Source organism: Candoia aspera, chromosome 5 (assembly GCF_035149785.1).
Source record: "Candoia aspera isolate rCanAsp1 chromosome 5, rCanAsp1.hap2, whole genome shotgun sequence".
Taxonomy (NCBI): Eukaryota; Metazoa; Chordata; class Lepidosauria; order Squamata; family Boidae; genus Candoia; species Candoia aspera.
Genome location: NC_086157.1, coordinates 113,590,908 through 113,609,842, shown reverse-complemented (window position 1 = coordinate 113,609,842; position 18,935 = coordinate 113,590,908). Strand labels below are relative to the sequence as shown.

At 46.3% G+C, this 18,935-nt stretch overlaps 1 protein-coding gene across 1 annotated transcript in view; it reads left to right on the top strand.

Moving 5' to 3' along the window:
- Nucleotides 1–9,987, top strand: part of FCHSD2 (FCH and double SH3 domains 2) — a 161,250-nt gene extending 151,263 nt beyond the window's left edge. The window contains exons 15-20 of the mRNA XM_063305977.1: nucleotides 160–243; nucleotides 375–552; nucleotides 790–1,010; nucleotides 4,750–4,879; nucleotides 6,105–6,196; nucleotides 6,582–9,987. Of these exons, the coding sequence (XP_063162047.1) occupies nucleotides 160–243; nucleotides 375–552; nucleotides 790–1,010; nucleotides 4,750–4,879; nucleotides 6,105–6,196; nucleotides 6,582–6,662 (786 nt within the window). The 3' untranslated portion in view covers nucleotides 6,663–9,987. The remainder of the gene's footprint in view (nucleotides 1–159; nucleotides 244–374; nucleotides 553–789; nucleotides 1,011–4,749; nucleotides 4,880–6,104; nucleotides 6,197–6,581) is intronic.
- The last annotated feature ends 8,948 nt before the right edge of the window (nucleotides 9,988–18,935 follow it).

Below are 18,935 nucleotides of genomic sequence, written 5' to 3'. Positions count from 1 at the left end.
CCAGACTGCTGGACTAGACGGCCTTTGGCCTGCTCCAGCCTCAGCTTGATTTCTTCCGGTGCTCAGACGAGCTGTGGATTCCCTCTCCCCCCGTCACCCCCACCTTCCCCCCAAAGCCGCCTCCTGCAGTTTTTGCATTCCTCCTCTCCTTTGCCGCAGGCTTCGCAGCCAGATGAATTAACCATTGAGGAACACGAGGTTTTGGAAGTGATCGAAGATGGAGATATGGAAGACTGGGTAAAGGTATCATTTAGTTTTTCCTGTCATTGTGGCATGCTGAAAAGAGCCGTGGCGGGCAGCTGGTTGTCTTTTTTACACTGGCGTGCCCCATGGCCCTCTTCCGCTGAGTGCGTTGGTCTCCCCCGCTTTCACAGGCCCGAAATAAGTCAGGCCACGTTGGCTACGTCCCAGAGAAATATTTGCAGTTCCCGACCTCCAGCAGCCTCTTGAGCATGTTGCAGTCCCTGGCCGCGTTGGACAGCCGGTCTCATACTTCCAGCAATTCAACCGAAGCTGAGCTAGTCTCAGGAAGCCTTAATGGTGACTCCAGTGGTAAGTGCCAACAGGGCTGAATCTTGGGGGGTCGGTAAACTCCCTGCTATGTTGCGTGCCCAAGACATGAAGCAACACGCTCAGCCACACGTGGCACACACTCTTCAGCGCAGCCTCCACCCCGGCTCCAGCAAGAAACGTTGCAGGAACCGCACTCAGAATTCCAAGTCTTGTCGGCCTGGTAGGGTTCCCACGTGCAGATGCTGACGCTGTTCCATTTCCACTTTCTCTTTCCAGTCTGTTTTGTAAAAGCACTTTACGATTACGAGGGCCAGACCGACGACGAGCTCTCCTTTCCCGAGGGAGCGATAATCCGCATCCTGAACAAAGAAAACCAGGACGACGATGGTTTCTGGGAAGGAGAATTCAATGGCCACGTGGGGGTTTTCCCTTCTGTCCTGGTGGAAGAACTGACAGCTTCTGAAAATGGAGAGGTTCCTCATAGCGCCGAAGTCCAGGTATTGGCGCCAACCAGGTTAGGAGCTGTCCTTGAGGAGACCTCTGGATAAAACATCTGCCACAACGTTGGTCTTCCCTTCCAGCAAAACTATGTTGAAGTCCTGTTCTTGCAAAGCGAGGCTCTACCAAATAAACTTCCTATGCTGAGCTTCACACAGCCACTTGAGTAGGGCCTGATTAGTCTTAAGTTCAAATCTACAGCCCCACAGGAGACGGTGTAATTTCTCAAAGTCAGGCACAATAGCATAGCATTCCTTTTCAGGCACTTTTATCTACCTACGTGATCGCTAAGAGTCGACTGCAGTTTGCTGGCACATAATCAAGTCACACTCAGACAACTTCTTGCTTACAAAATCAGAGGGTGGGGGACCCTCTCTGAGGCCACCTGGGTTAAAACTGCCCCAGTTCCTCTCAAAAGTATCTGCAGTCGCCATAAAGGCTTTATCCTAATCTGGGGCTTGTAAGAGTGACCTTGAGCTGTTCAAAAACGGTCTGACGCTCCCCTGACTCTACCACCTTGCGGGGGGTTTCCTTCCTAACAAGGTCTGTGAATGGGGCTGCAATTTTAGCTTAAAACTAGACAACCCATGCCCCATTGAGTCATCATTTCAGACGTATTTCCTTACCAGATTCCTCAGTGCCTTCAGCAGTGGCAGGGCTTCTACTGTCCTGGCGAAGTTCTCAGAAATTCAGGGAGGCCTTCAGAGATGTCTCTGCCCTGAAAGTAGCCCAGGTTGAACTGTACAGCCCAGTCAAACATCAGGAGCTGACCACAGGAGCTGTTTTATGACATTTTGTATGAGGTCATGAAGTGTTTCAGGATCATTTTTGTGTCATAAAATAAAATCTGCCAAATTTCAGTGTCACGGGAGTCATGGGCCATGTGTGACATGACTGTCACATGACATGACAGACCCAGATGCGGGGGGAGAGACGGGAGAATTGTGGGGAAAGACACACGACTGTTGCCTTGGCTGTTCTACCTCCATCCTCTGTCCTGACTCTGGTTAAAGCAGCCGTGTCCAGCTTGGGGTCTGGTTCTGTGGGGACAGCCACTTCTGTGATTCCTAATTAGGAGACCACGGTTAGTCCAGAATTCTGGGAAGTGGAGGTGCCCCATTAGGAACGTTCCATTAAAGCCAGAAAAGAGAGCCTTAGCCGTGGGGGCCATCACTAAACCTTGAATGTGCTCAAGCCCAGGGAACAGCATGCCTCCCCGGCCACCCCCACCTCCCGTTCCCAGTCTTAAGGAGTAAAATAGCCAGGTTGGAACCATCTTGTATCCTTCAGGGTGTTCTGCAATGCCACCCCTTTCTGCTTCCTTTCCACTTCTGTTAAAGTTTTCTAAGATCAGTCAAGAACTGCACGATGGAGCTGTGGGTGCTCACGCTGTGTGCTCAGGGGGCTGGACGGGCACTGCTTCGCTATCTCTGGTGCTGGAAAGCTGCTGCATCTCAGTCTAAATCCAGAAGTGCCCAGCATTTTCCAACCAGTGGGAGAGAAGATTTTTGGAGATCTGGAACTGACCTGACCCCCTGCTCCTCTCTCCTCCTGGGCTGGGCCATTCAAATATTCCAGCCCGCAAGTCCAGACATCAGCAAAGGCTGAGCCCAGACACATTACCCGAATGAAAAGAACAGGAAGGAAGCAGGAGAAGACGAGGAAATGCCCAGGCCCCTTCCTGCCATTGATTGCTGTGCCACTGGGGTACAAAGTGTGCCTTTCGTCGAGGGTCAGCTGCTGCTTATTGATCTCACGTCCTCATTTTCAGCTGCAACCGAACTATTGCATTTCAGAGTTTTCTGCAAGCTGTTAGCGTTGTCTTTCCTGCGTCCTTCCAGGTGGAAAGGGCTGTTTCTATTTCTGTGGGCAGCAGAAGGTAGCTAGCCAAGCTTTCGTGGCTGAAGTCAGATCGCATCGATCCTCTGGCTAGGTCCATGGGAGGGAATCCAGCACTAGAGGAAGTGGCTCCTGTTGAAATAGCAGATCCTGCCTTGGGCAGGGAGTTGGACTAGATCAGTGTTCCTCAACCCTGGCCACTTGAAGAGGTGCGGACTCCAACTCCCAGAATTCCCCAGCCAGCTGTCTGGGAGTTGGAGTCCGCAGCTCTTCAAGTGGCCAGGGTTGAGGAACACTGGACTTGATGACCTCCAAGGTCCTTCCACCCTTCCATTTTGTGATTTTATAATAGGCTCGGCCTGGTCTAGATCTCCCTGGCCTGAGAGGGTTGTTTTGTTTATTGCACCGTTGGTTTAATAAATAAATTTAAGAAACAGCATTTCCCCTTTTTTCAAGAAATTCAAATACATGCTTGCTTACTTACATTGATTGATTGGTGTGTTTTTTTTAATCCGTTCAATTGTGTCCGATTCTCGGAGACTGCCTGGACAAATATTCATATCCATTCAAATATTCTAGCCTGCAAGTCCAGTTTTCCTGGCAAGGTTTTCAGAAGTGGCTTGCCATTGCCTCCTTCCTAGGGCTGAGAGAGGGGGACTGGCCCAAGGTCACCCAGCTGGCTTTGTGCCTAAGGCAGGACTAGAACTCACAGTCTCCCTGTTTCTAGCCCGGTGCCTTAACCACTACACCAAACTGGCTCTCGACTGATCGATTATATTCCATCAAATCATTGTTGACTCCTATTGAACACAGAGATAGATTTTCTCCAGGAGGATCTGTCCCCAACTTGGTCCTTCAGGCCTGCCAACGGTGCCCCCATCGCCACTGTAGTAGAGTGCAGATTGTCTTCCTCCCTTTCCTTTCCAGCATCAGAACCTTCTCCAGAGAGCTAGGTCTTTGCCTAATGTGTCCAAAATAAGATAATTTGAGCCTGGTCACTTGATCCTCAAGTAAGAACTCTGGGTTGATCCATTGGTTTGGATTCTGAGCTATATGTTATTCTCAGGACTCTTCTCCAACACCATGCTTCCTTACCTATAGTATATATAATTTGCCACAGAGTACAAGGACTCTGGGTGGCTAACATGTAAACAGCTAAGGCCAAAATAAAAGAAACCATGCATCACCAAGAACACAACATAAATAATTACAGGTAGTCCTCGCTTACCAACCACTCATTCAGTGACCATTCAAACTTACGATGGTGCTGAAAATAGAGACAACTGGTCCTTGAAGTTGTGGCCATTGCAGCGTCCCACAGTCACCTGATCGCCATTTGCAATCTTCACAGCCGGCTTCCAACAAGCAAAGTCAACGGGGAAGCCAATAGGAAGTCGCAAGTGGCAGTCATGTGACGTCACACTTAACAATCCACAGTGATTCACTTAACAACTGCAGCCAGAACTGATGAAACTGACATCGTAAGTCGCTGCAGTCATGTGACGTAGTGCTTAACAACTGCGCCACTTAGTGATGGAGTTTCCAGTCCCAATTGTGGTCAGTCAATGAGGACTACCTGTATATAATCGGAAATCCCTCCATCGGCCATATGCAGTCAACCAGAAGCCAACAGGACGAAGACTGAGTTCATCTGTTTTCTAAAAGCAAGCCGGGTGGGAGCCACATGGACCTGCAGCTTGAGAGCCTTCCAGTGCTTGCAAATCAGCTTGCTGAGTAGCATTTTTAGCTGGTTATTCTCAGTTTGTGGAAGTGGCTTCCCCTGTGGTGGTCAGACGATGCCCGGGCTTTTGAGACAGGTCACTCGGTTAGCAGAACCAGCTCTTTCCGTAGCCGAGAAGACTGGCCTCCTTTAATGCAGCCTCCTCTGTTTCCCCGCAGGTCTTTCCGTCTCCGAAGCCCCAGAACTCCCTGGCGCCGCTGCCCCTCTACGACCAGCCCCCGACCAGCCCTTTCCCGAGTCCCGACAAAAGAGGAGCGCAGGGCTTCCCACGGTCTCCGTCAGCCAACGGTAAGAGAGGGGCTGAAGGGCCCGGCCCAGGGCTCCCCTCGCGTTCCCCGCAAGTGAGAAGGCCGCAGTTAACGGACCAGTGGCCCTTTTGGATGTAGAAGATAGCCCGGTCCTCAAGGCAGCCACCTTCCACCCAGAACTCCTGGCCAAGGTCCGTTGCCTGTGCAGGCCACTTCCGCTCGGCATTGCAGCCTAGCAGTGAAGGGGCTGGGCCGGCCCTACCCAGAGTTATTTACCTAGTGACTGTAATTCAGACAACTACATCGATTGAACTGCAGCATATAAGTGTTATATAACTTTGTTATATGTGTGCTTTGCTATAAGGAAGTTTTATTTTTTTCTCTTCTGTTTACCCTGCCACAAAGGGTGCATACCTGCACCAAGCACAGAATCAAGCCCTTTTGAAAGCTTGCAAAAGATTTGCAAAATGAGGCTCCTGAAAAAGCTTGCAAAAGGTTTTTTTAGACCCTTAAGGATAAATTCCCTGACATATTAAAAGATTACTTATATCTGTATACTTAAAACTATTTACAAAAATTGAATCTAAAGATTCAAATTATATTAAATTATCTTGACTTAAAACAATCCCCGAGGAAAGTTCAGATATAAATCTAATAGTAATACGATCAACTATAATACCAGTGAAGCTCTTGGAACCATAACAAATGGATTTCCCTGTATTTGGAAGTTTTAAATTGACCAGTCTAGACGCCACCGGCTTTGCAAAACAAAAACCCTTGCCTGGAACTCCACAGTTCCTAGGCAGTTGGTGATTGAAATCCAAATCGTTGCAAAATACCCCCTCTAAAGACTGTGATATTCAGTGAATGGACAGATAGTGGCAGTGGTGATGGTGGTGATGATATATAATAATAATACAGGCGGTCCTTGACTTACGACCATTCATTTAGCAATGGTTCAAGTTACGACGGCCTCAGAAAAAGTGCTTTATGACCTGTACTCGTATTTACAACCATCATACCACCACCACCACTACCACCCTCGCGGTCACGTGTTTGCAATTCGGGCGCTTGGAAACCGGCTCGCATTTACGACCGGTTGCAGCGTCCTGCGATCACGTGATCGTGATTTGCAACCTTTTTTGCCAGTTTCTGTCAGAATTCCCCAGCCAGCATGCCTTGTGGTCCACTCTTCTTAAAGTTGCTGAGGTTGGGAAACCCTGCCCTGGAAGCATCGCCATTGTTTTTTGTTGTTGCTGTTGCAGTTTCAGAAAACAACTTCGCTTCAAACTCCCCTGGATTTTCCCAGCCGCCACGACCTCTTCCAGACAGCACTTCGTACGGAAAACTGAGGCCTGTAAGTTTTAAGAACGCGCCCCGGAGTGATAGAAATAAAGAGGGTGGTTGTCGCTGCACCAGCGTGGCAGCTTGCTAGTGCCTGCTCCAGGTCACGCTGAGTTGGAACTGTGGTTAAGTTCACAAGTCACGGGGCTGCTCAGCCACAGGGCAGCCCGCTGTGAACCCATCTTGCCTCCAGTTGTCTTCCAAGAGGTGGGATTCAGACGTTTTCCCCCCACTTCTATTTAATGCGTGGTGTGGAAATGCAAAACTTTGGTTAATATTTGACCGGGGTTCCTGTCACTTTGGAAGTACCCGTTGCGTGCACTCTGTTGGATGGGGCTGTGTAATCTCCCGTACGTGCCATGGTCGTCTTCTCATGTTGTATGTCTGGGCGGTTTCAGGTGCGGGCCGCTCCACCACCACCCACCCAACATCGTAGGCCCCCCGAGAAGATTGAAGATGTGGAGATCACCTTGGTGTGACCGGAGGGAGGAGCCGCCCCACAGTGCTAGAACCCAGGCCAAATGCTGGTGGTGCTTCGTTCACTGCCCTCGTAAGGCACGTTTGTTTGACGGAGGAGACTTCTTAAAAGATCGAGGAGAAACAGGGAGATCTTCCAGGAACACTTGACGTGTTGGTAGATGCTTCTTCCTGTGGTCGTGGATATTTTGTGCCTTTTTTATTTGCTGTTGTTTGGTTCCACTTTATAGATCCACCCTCGTAGCACAAAGCAAGCAGCCATGCCTTTTCAGCTGGATGTCAGCTAATTCTCTCTTTTAAGGGTGCGCCAAAGCATCTTCCTCCCTGCTGCAGGTGGCCAGTCTGCAAATTACTGCCGTATGGTGATGACACCTATTGGGGAAAGTGGCCTCACCCCATCACGGTCTGATTCATCCTTCCCCTACCTGGTGACTTCCAGCTGTGGTAGAGCCACGATTCTCATCACTACTGCTCAGCGAGCCCACTGGCCTTGTGGGCTGGGGTTGCAGTTTGAACATCCGGAAGCCACCCTGTTTAGACCAGCGAGTTTCCTTCCTCGGCCCAGAGCATGTTTCCTTGGCACTTGAGGAGGAAAGATCGGTATTACAGTTTGCAGCGGTAACCGCGAATCACAAGAGGAGTGCTTTTCTGCATAGGGAGTGTAATCTGTAGACCAGCTCCAGATCATGGCGTATATATACCATGTGCATTAGTGCAGAGTATTACTGTTGTCATAGGAATGTATTGAGATCTTTTTTTTCCCAACCTCTTCAAGTAGCATCACGTATACGATCAGAACATACGGAACTGAAAAGGCAGCACAAGTGTGTCGGTTTAGGAAGAGGCTGGCCCCTCTTTTTTTTTTTTTCTCCCCTTTCCTCCCCACACCTTGAGATGGAAAAAAGAAAAAAGTTCTACAAAAGCAGGGCGGATCTTAAGGGAGTTAACTATGGGGCGTGTCCCTCTTCCAGAACGGGCAGTGAAACCTAATCATTATGTTCCCTTCGTACTGATATTTATGGAGTGGATTATCTACTGCACAAGTGCTGAATTCGTAGCAACGTGTTTTCTTAGGAGGAAATTGAATAAGAAGGATTTTCATTGTAGTGCTGGAAATAGCCATTCATTTCCTTTTGAAACCTTCCTTCCTTCCTTCCTTCTTCCCTGCCTCCCCTCCCCTCCCCTAACTTTAGTTTTCTTTCTTTTACTTTATCTAACTTCCCCTCCAACCATCCTTCCTTCTTCCCTCCCTCCCTCCTTCAACTTTGCTCACTTCTCCTATTATTGCTGTGTAGTTTATTCTCTGACATTCGCAACGTGTCTTAGACATTGGAACTTCCAGTTAGAGTTCAAGAAGCTGAATGTTTAGCATACTGATCGGTGGCCTCCAACGTTGGGTAGCTCTAGTACCCATCCCTGTGTGACCCTCATGGCCACCTCAGACCCAGGGAATTAAAGCTGGAGATGGCCGTCAATTTGTTTTCTCTCATGCGCTCTGGCACGCACAGAGCTTTGAAAACTCTTCAGCGGAGCCATTGCTCCCAGTCATATCTACATTGGTTTTGCCAGGTTCAACCTCAACTCTCTTCCAACAGAGTTTTGCAGGACTTTTTGCGAAGCGCGGATGAAATGGACAATCTCTCTTGGGCAGGGAGGCAAGGAAGGGAAAGGGAGTTGTTATCCCATCAGCTGGGGGGGGCTCCATCTTACCACTGTCAAACTGCCGTGGGTCCCCCTCCTGGGGTCGAACCTTGCCAAGGTTGCTCTGCCATTCTTAATAGCTTTCTTAGTCAACTTTCAGGGCGAATGTCACAAGGCAACTTTTAAAACTCTGTTTTTTCTGAGCAGACCACATTGGTTTTGAATAAAGGTGAGGTGGTTTTGTCATTAAGCCTGAGTTAAAGTGAAACAAGACAAAGGGTTGGGAAGAAATGTATTTTGCATTTGGATCTCTGAGCAGCAAGGTTCATATAGGGAAAACTGGTTGGGGTGGGGGGCGGAGGAGGACATTACAAAAAGGGTATTGACAGTTTTGAACTTTGGTGCTGGAGAAGATTCCTGAGAAGACAGTGGACAGCCAAGAAAACAAACAAACAAACAGGTCCATCCAGAGTTCTCATTCAAGTCACCAATGACCAGGCTCAGATGATCATATTTTGGGCACACCATGAGAAGACCCAGCTCTCTGGAGAAGTCTAGAATGCTGGGAAAGGTGGAAGGAAAAAGAAAAAGGGGACGACGTGGATGGACTCGGTTCTGGTGGCAATAGGTGCACCATTGGAAGACCTGAAGGACCAGGTTGGGGACAGGTCCTCCTGGAGCAAATCAATGTGGCCACTAGGAGTCAACACTGACTTGACAGCCCATAATCCGTCCCAAGTACTTCCCTGCTAAAGGGATAGAATGTATAAACTCACCTGCACAATGTGTTTAGAGTTCTACCGTAAGTAAGATTAAACAAGCTCTTGTGTGTCCATTTCCCCCCCAATTCCTTGGCTTCATTTTGTGAAATCATTTGAGAAGAGCTTCATCTTAAACTTTGCACAGATAATCTTGGCTGGGTCTATCCAGAAGACTCCTCTTTCTCTTTCTTCCTTCCCCTTCCTTCCTTCCTTCCTTCCTTCCTTCCTTCCTTCCTTCCTTCCTTCCTTCTTTCTTTCTTTCTTTCTTTCTTTCTTTCTTTCTTTCTTTCTTTCTTTCTTTCTTTCTTTCTTTCTTTCTACATTTGGCCTACACAAAGGAGGAGCAGATTGAAACATAACCAATTTGTCTGCAGCAGGTGCCAGTATCTGGTAGATCCCCTTAAAGGTTTTGGGGTTGTGGGGGCATGCATTTTTTGTGCTTTTGATCTGTTGAGGTCTTTAAGTGTTTATTAGACTTATTCTTAAAGTTTTTTTATTCGGTTTTTTAAGAAAAACTTTACTGCAAACATTTTTAAATGTTTCATGAAAAACAGAAGTGCGTTGCCAATAATATTCCCATGTTCCTATTAGTTGGCCAGTTTTTCTGCATTTTGGGGGGGGTTGGTTTGGTTTTTGTTGTTGCTGTTACTCAGATTCCCCAAATTCAGAAAAGTGTTATTTAAATAAAAGTTCCTTAGTTATATTTTAAAAATATTTTCTGTAAGAGCTGCTAATTTTTATTTTTAAAAAAGTTGTAAAATATGCCTCCTTTTTAAACTTCATACAGGGCATGCAATCAAATATATCATCCATGTACAGTGTCAATAAACTGGAAGCAGCCCCCAAATGCTTTCTTTATATTGGCTGTGTAACTTTGTATTTATTATGTATAAAATGTTGAATAATAAAAAGTGGCTTTAAATCATCAGGTATTGCATAATGTGTCTTAAGCGTGATCATCCTTGCAAGCTTCTTTGACCACGAGAACCATCTGCAATTGATTTAATTTGCATTTATTTTTTTATTCATTCATTCATTCATTCATTCAATTTGTGCAGCTGTAAGTGACTCTGGGTAGCTCACAACAGTTGCAACAATCCAGTAAAAAAAATTAAAAACCAATATACAAACATATAAAACATTGGTAACCAGATATTTTAATTTTAAAATGCAGATAACCATGGTCAGCAGCCAAAGTCCATCCTTGCCTTGAGCAAAACCCAGCCATTGTAAAACTCCTCGCCGTTGTCAGAGCGTGTCCCCCTTTCACTTTTTTTAGCGTGGATGGGAGGCCATACAGAATTCCAAAAGCCGTATACTAGACTGGAGATTTGGGGGGGGAAAAATTCCTGAAAGACACTAGGAAATTGTTCTTGCACTATAGTTGAGAAACTTACATACAAGTAGTTCCCACTTGACCACAATTGGGACTGGAATCTTGGTTGCTAAGTGAAGCAAACGTTAAGCAAATCCAACCCAATTTTATGACCGTTTTTGTGGTGGTCATTAAGCAAATCACTACAGGTGTCAAGTGAACCATGTGGTTGTGTGAATCACCCAGTTCCCCATTGATTTTGCTTGCCAGAAGCAGGCTGGGAAGGTAAAAAATGGCAATCATGTGACCATGGGATGCTGCAACAGTCATAAATGCGAACTGGTTGCCAAGCGCCCAAATTTTGATCACATGACCACAGGGCAATGTTGTGATGGCCGTAGGTGTGAGGGCTGGTCGTAAGTCGAATTTTTTCAGCACTGTCTTAAGACCGAACCATTACTAAACGAATGGTTGTTAAGCGAGGACTACCTGTAAATGTGTCCATGCAGTCATTAGAATGGAGCCCAGCTAGGTGGTAGTTCTCTTCTTCCTTTGAGGTAGAACTGACAGCAGTGGAATCAGTGCTAACAAGATAACGTAAATACCCCAATTTTCTGTTACATTTTGCTTTTCCCTGTCACTAAGGTGTCGTCTGACCTGAAGGCAAAAAAGAAAAGGGTAGCTCAGCCTCAGGGCCACAACTAGGGTCTGTGTCACCCTGGGCAAACATGGATTCCATGCCCATTTTGGCGCGCCCCCCCCCAGCACGGCGCCTGGGGCACATGCCCTGCTTGCCCCCCCCCCCAGTTGCCCCCTGCTCAGCCTTCTCCAACTGGTACCCATAAACGTGTTGGTGGCCAGGAATTCTCACCCATCTGAAGGCAGCAGGTTGGAAAGTTGCAGGACAGCTGAATTTCAAAGTGCCTGCGTGTATAGACACATGCACACACACGCACACACTCTAGTTTAGCATGTGTTGCAAATGCAGCTGTTAATGCCTAGTTCCACGCATCAGTCCAGTCCGTGGAAATCAATGGGAGCTGCTATGGAAACCTGCCACGTGTAAAGGAACATAAGAGTTGACCTTGGGGAAGGTAAGAGCAAGCCGCAAAAGGGGGAGAAGCAATTCCATGGTCCAGAGATTGAAGGAAGTGTGAGAAAGAAAATCAGAATAATTCTGCCTTGCCTTTATCTATAACAGCGTTTTTCAAACTTGACAACGTGAAGATGTGTGGACTTCAACTCCCAGAACTCTACAGCCAGCATGGCTGTGGGGGCTGAAATCCACACATCTTCAGGCTGCCAAGTTTGAAAAACGCTGGCATAGAAGGTAAAGTCTCTGAGGCCTTTAGGACCCCTTCCAGCTCACACTTCTATGATTTTAAACCAGAGTTTCAACTTTGGTGGGTCTTCATCTTGTAGCCGCCTTAGCAACCTGGGGGATATGACAACCCATCATCTGCTGGGAAGCCAAAATAAGAAGAGAGACAGACAGACAGATGATACTTTGCTTCATCAAGGGATTCTGCTTCCATGCAGAGCCAGTTTTTAAATGCAACGTAAATTATTTAAGGGGCGGCCGCATGAACACAGGAGGGGAAGGAAAGGACGAGCAAGGAGCTGGCTAATCAGCGATGGCTCTGCTCTTTCCTCTTTAAATTTCTGCTAAATTCCCTTTGGTTAATTCAGGGAAGAAGCAATGTCCTGCATGCCTCCCTTCAGAGCAGCAGTGGGGCAAAATTTTCAAGACCAAATTAAAACCTTTTGAGTAGAGGCAACTCCTTGGAATTTGCCATTGCGGCTTTCTGGGATTTTCTGGTGGTCTCCTATCCAAGGACTAACCAGGACTGACGCTCCTTGGCTTCCAACCCCAGCCAAAGAGGGTGGATGTAATGGTATGTGGTAAAGACCTTGAGAGACGGGTGTGTGTGTGAAGAGACGCTGCCAAGGGAATGGTCAGGTGAGGGAGGGCTTAGCCCGCAGCTGGATAGTGGGCGGGGCAAGAGGCTCAGAAGGGACCCTCCCTGGTTTCTCGGGCTGTAAAGGAGACGGCAGGAGAATTGGACTTTCAGACTTGCAAGATTCTGTCAGTGCAGCCGTACAATAAAGTAGAATTAGCTCATCTGGTCGTGTTTCCTGTCTGGTCTACCTGAGAAGGCTGACAGAATGCTGCCCCATAAACAGTCGCCACAAAGTGTTCATTTATTTTCATACTAGTATTGGGAACTAACTCGCTCCTTTTCTCTTGACCAACTTCCATCCTACCTAGACAGCTCCGTTTCCAAACAGAAGTGGTGTTACCTGCCAGCTATCTGACAACTCCATCCTGGAAATTTTGCATGCTTAGAAAAAGAATACATACAGTAACTGTATCAGTTCAAGAAGAAAAACATCCAAAATCTATGTTTGGGTTGCCCTTTTTGTGGCGAGGGAAAGGGTTAGGACCAACTATTATTTTTATTTATTTAAACAGTGTACATGATGGTCCATCTCACTGCCACAAGTCCAAGCCACAGCAGCCCAAAATCATGTAAAACAATTGCAAAGGCAATGGATATTCAGGTAGTCCTAAACAACCATTTGTTTAGTGACAGTTTGGACTTACAGTGGCGCTGGAAAACCTGACTTATGCCAGTCCTCACACTTACAAACTTCCTAGTGTCCACCCAGTAACATGACGATTTGGGTGCTTGGCAACCAATTCGCATTTATGACTGCTGCAGCATCCCATGGCCAGATGATCACCATTTTCGACCTTCCCAGCAAGCAAAATCAATGGGGGACGGCGTGATTCACTTTACAACCATGCAGTTCACTTAATGCCCACAGTGATTCACTTAACAACCACACAGGAAGCTGCTTGTTACTCTGGAAAACACACACACACACATGAGCAAAACATTTCTCAGAGGCCCTAGACTGACACTTAACCTGATTACTCTCTTCACCTTTGCTAAATGGAAAGATCAAGTTGGTCTGGAGTCAAGCTCAACTCCTGGTCAATTCATGGTGGTTTAATTTTCTTGGTTGCAAAAACGTAAGTGATTTGCAACTGTATGTTTCCAGGGTTTTATTTTTTCCCCAACTTACTTCCCTATCTAGCCTGATTTCCCATAAAACAGATATATTTCATAATTGTATTTTTCCCCCCACTCCTGGAGATCTCCCATTTTGGAGCGGGCATCACAGACCTTTCCAACACATGCCTTTTGTTTGGTATATTGTTTTCTGCTACAGATTAAGGTTACTATGGTAACTAATCATTTTGGCCAGGTGAAGAGGTTGAATTTGATTGTCCTCTTTTCAGGTGTTAATAGTTGCATAGCCTGAAGTGAGGGCAGTTAGCTTGTTACTCAGTTCCTTTTCTTTAGGCATGTAGAGAGTAAGCAGCTCTCAGAGAGCCTGTGAAAATGCAAAGCCTGTAAATATGTTTTTGTGCTTTTCTGTAAATAAATTTATTTTTATAGAAACGCCTGGTGTGTGATTTTTCTGATCTCTCCTGGGCCAAATGCTTTCTAGCACTCTGCCAACACCTTTGACCTTAAGCCAGCGGGGTGGGGGGAGAAAATGATGTTGTAATAGGAAAAACGATGACCCGTCTTTTCGTTTTCCGGAGAAGAGGCTTGTTCTGAAGAGCCGCCGCTGAGTCAGGGTCAGACTTCCTCCAAAATTCCAGGGAAGAATGTCTCCAGAGGAGAAGGAAGTGAAAAAGAAAAGGCAAATAATGCCCGGCGTTAAGTTCAGCTGCAAACCGTATGATTTAAGCAGAAGTGGAGAAGCGAACAGGTTCTTTTTAACATATACACACACACACACACACATAATTTGAATTTTTCAATACAATAAAAGTTTAAAAAACTAAAGAAAAAATAAGAAAAATAAGATGATAGAAAACAAGAAAAAAAGATGTGAAAAAAGAAAGAAAACGTAGAATTATGACTTCCGCCCTTCTTTATGTCAAGTAATTGCCATCTTATTCTTTCCCCTTCCCCTTTAACCCAAATCCATAAGTCATCAATTCAGTTTTTTCTTCTTTCAGCAAAAAGTCCATAAAAGTTTTCCGATCTTTAAAAAAACTCTTTATTTTTAAAAGGTTAACTGTAAACTGGCAAATGATCTAGGAATAATAACCCTCCTGGAAAACTGACACAATCATGGGAATCACTCACCCCTTGGGCAAATGCAAATTTTGTGTGTTAATTTAGCGTGTTAATTCTGGGTCCAAATACATACAGTGCAGTGATACAAAGAATTTTAATAACTAACATTCAGTTGGAACCAGATTTTTTTTGTTGCTGGGACTTATGGACAGTCAATTAGAAAAGACTCATGGAAGGTTATTTTTATATATAGTAACTGCAGTGAGATTATTACTGTATATGCCAGGGTTTCTCAACCGTGGCCACTTGAAGATGCATGGACTTCCAGAATTCCCCAGCTGCCTGCAAACCCCCAAGGCCTCGGCTAGGGGCCCCAAAAACATTTCAAAATTGCCACCAAATTGTAATTTTTCATGTGACTAAAGGGGAAAATCAGTACCTACAGGACAAGAGAGTCATCATTCCCACTGGTCAGTAATTAATTCAAATTAAGTGGAAACGAAATGAACCCCAACGTCACTTTTGTCCTGGCCAGAGGTGTCCATGGGGGTGGGGGGTGTCAAAAAAGTCAAGATAATGACTGCAATTGTGCAAAGCCCAGTGCTTGGTCAAAAAAGTCAAGATGGCATCCTTTAGGGTGGGGCTTGACAATGTTACAGCCACCATCTTGACTTTTCTGACCTCTGTGGACATCTCTGCCACCTATGAACTGGACGGCCATTTCTCCATTCCCTCTGCGGGTTCTCTGGCAGGAAATCCTTCCGCCAAGCCCAGCTCCTCTCCTCCCAGCTTCTGTCTACCCCCCAAAGCAGCTGCCAGGTTCTCTTGGAGCCCCTGAAGCTGCGTTTCTCAACCTCGGCGATTTTAAGAGGTGTGGACTTCAACTCCCAGGATTCCCCAGCCAGCAGTTTTGGATTTGGAATATACCGGCACCTTCAAGAAAACCTCCTCTGATCCCTTTCTCTGCTCGGAAACATTTCATCAGGGACCTCTGGATGCGACTGGCTTCCCCACCCAGCCGTCCTCCTGGTGCTTTGCACTACAGTCCCATCCTCCACAGCCAGGAGGGGCCGAACCCTGAGCTGGTAGAAGTTTTAACCTAAAGCATCCAGAGGTGGCTCAGTTGGGGAAGTCCATTCTCCAGTGTGGGAAAACAGATCTGGTTAGGGGGGTCTGGGCTGTACCACAAAATGAGTCAAAGCCCATTTTCAAAGCAAAACTAACTCTGAACAATGAACACTGGTCAGCAAAGCCATCACCCCCTGCTTGCCAGGGTGGGTTTGCTCCCCAAATCCTTACCCGCACAGGGAGGGACCGCCTTCCCTCTTCTGCTGCCAGAAAAGAATTTTTTCCTATGGGAAATTTTGCCAGCCAGCGGAGGGCAACACAGCATGCAAAAGTCAAATGCCACTGTGAATTCAGAAGTGGGTTTTCCCAACATAACTGGGATGTTGAGAGACACAACATGCAACACTTAACCTTGGTTAGGGTTATAGCACAGCATCAAGCACAAACGGAAGGAACGGGTCCATTCAGTGACGCCCAGGATGCAATCTGCAATCATCTGGGGGTTGAGCGCAGAACGCCTCTGTCCGGCCCCCTCCACTGGGACGCCCTGCTCAGCTTCTAAGGCCGCCCCACGCCAGACAGAGCTTGGCCAGCGCCACTCTTCCGAGGCACCCCTGCCCTCTTCTGGTCCCTCCTGCAAATGAACTTTCATTCCACAATTTTCTTGTGGCACCCTCAGGATGACTTTTTAAGCACCCAGATCTTTTTTTAAAGCAAGAAGGCTCTCCCCCCCCACCCCCACCCCAACAGACACCCTTGTGGGAGACAATGGCATCCATGCGCACGATGCGACCTAAACTTGAGTTTGATGCTGGTGACTCCCTGAGTGCGTCCTTGTGGTTTTCTTGGCAACAACGTGGAAATGGTTTGCTGTCACCTGTTAATGGGATGTGGTTTCAATTTCTCAATCTATGTCCTAACAGCCAGGAACCACGCTGAGACAAGGAACAGGTCTCTAGTGTTTTATTGCTGCTACATAACAGGAAATCCTAACAAACTGAAGAACCGTGGGAAAAACCCAGACATATAAACCCCAAAGGTTAAGGCGGGCCCGATCTGTGTCTCTTGGAATGGCTACCTAATTCCTCAGTGCTACGCATGCGCTTTACAGCCTGGATGGGAGCCCCCTGCTCGCCATCCTTACTCATGACAATCTAGTTTGTACTGCTGGGATCTCCTGGTGGCCTCCCATCCAAGTATTAACTGGAACCAAACTCGTTTAAGTCCTGACTGGTTCATTTTGGTGCTGTCAGTATCTTAAACACGGAGAGATAAATAGGCCAGCCTTATTGAGAGGCAAGCTGAAACTCTGGGTAGCAGAACAAGCCTCAAAAGGGGGCAACATACTTAACCCGGGCACTGAATTAATCTATTGCCTTTTTTTAATGATGTATTTTTGAAAGAAAAAGATAATACAAATCATGTAAATGGTAGAAAAATAAGGAACAGATAGTGAAGTACAGGTGAATAAACAACAAATCATAAAACTAATATATATTCTGGTATATCATTAAAGACTTACAACATTGCAAGATATTTCATATTCATTTTCTAAACAAAACCCAAATGTTCCTGAGGAACTTTAAGCTGGAAGCACTTGGTTAACAAAGTTCAAATTGCTAAAAAAAAGATAGGCAGTAAACAATACAGATATTTAATTTATAAGGTTGTTGTTGTTTATTCGTTTAGTCGCTTCCGACTCTTCGTGACTTCATGGACCAGCCCACGCCAGAGCTTCCTGTCGGTCATCAACACCCCCAGCTCCCCCAGGGACGAGTCCATCACCTTTAGAATATCATCCATCCATCTTGCCCTTGGTCGGCCCCTCTTCCTTTTGCCCTCCACTCTCCCCAGCATCAGCATCTTCTCCAGGGTGTCCTGTCTTCTCATTATGTGGCCAAAGTATTTCAGTTTTGCCTTTAATATCATTCCCTCCAGTGAGCAGTCTGGCTTTATTTCCTGGAGGATGGACTGGTTTGATCTTCTTGCAGTCCAAGGCACTCTCAGGATTTTCCTCCAACACCACAGTTCAAAGCATCGATCTTCCTTCGCTCAGCCTTCCTTATGGTCCAGCTCTCGCAGCCATATGTTACTACTGGGAACACCATTGCTTTAACTATGCGGGCCTTTGTTGTCAGTGTGATGTCTCTGCTCTTGACTATTTTATCGAGATTTGTCATTGCTCTTCTCCCAAGGATTAAGCGTCTTCTGATTTCCTGACTGCAGTCAGCATCTGCAGTAATCTTCGCACCTAGAAATACAAAGTCTTTCACTGCTTCTACATTTTCTCCCTCTATTTACCAGTTATCAGTCAAGCTGGTTGCCATAATCTTGGTTTTTTGAGGTTTAGCTGCAAGCCAGCTTTTGCACTTTCTTCTTTCACCTTCATCATAAGGCTCCTCAGTTCCTCTTCGCTTTCAGCCATCAAAGTGGTATCATCTGCATATCTGAGATTGTTAATGTTTCTTCCAGAGATTTTAACTCCAGTCTTGGATTCCTCAAGCCCAGCATGTCGCATGATGTGTTCTGCATACAAGTTGAATAGGTAGGGTGAGAGGATACAGCCCTGCCGTAGTCCTTTCCCAATCTTAAACCAGTCCGTTGTTCCGTGGTCTGTTCTTACTGTCGCTACTTGGTCGTTATACAGATTCTTCAGGAGGCAGACAAGATGACTTGGTATCCCCATACCGCTAAGAACTTGCCACAATTTGTTCTGGTCCACACAGTCAAAGGCTTTAGAATAGTCAATAAAACAGAAATAGGTGTTTTTCTGAAACTCCCTGGCTTTTTCCATTATCCAGCGGATATTGGCGATTTGGTCCCTAGTTCCTCTGCCTTTTCTAAACCCAGCTTGTACATCTGGCAATTCTCGCTCCATGAATTGCTGAAGTCTACCTTGCAGGATCTTGAGCATTACCTTACTGGCATGTGAAATGAGTGCCACTGTTCGATAGTTTGAACATTCTTTAGTGTTTCCCTTTTTTGGTATGTAAGTTGATTTTTTCCAATCTGATGGCCATTCTTGTGTTTTCCAAATTTGCTGGCATATAGCATGCATTACCTTGACAACATCATCTTGCAAGATTTTGAACAGTTCAGCTGGGATGCCGTCGTCTCCTGCTGCCTTGTTATTAGCAATGCTTCTTAAGGCCCACTCAACCTCACTCTTCAGGATGTCTGGCTCTAGCTCACCGACCACACTGTCAAAGCTATCCCCAATATTGTTATCCTTCCTATACAGGTTTTCTGTATATTCTTGCCACCTTTTCTTGATCTCTTCTTCTTCTGTTAGGTCCTTGCCATCTTTGTTTTTGATCATACCCATTTTTGCCTGGAATTTACCTCCCATGTTTCTAATTTTCTGGAAGAGGTCTCTTGTCCTTCCTATTC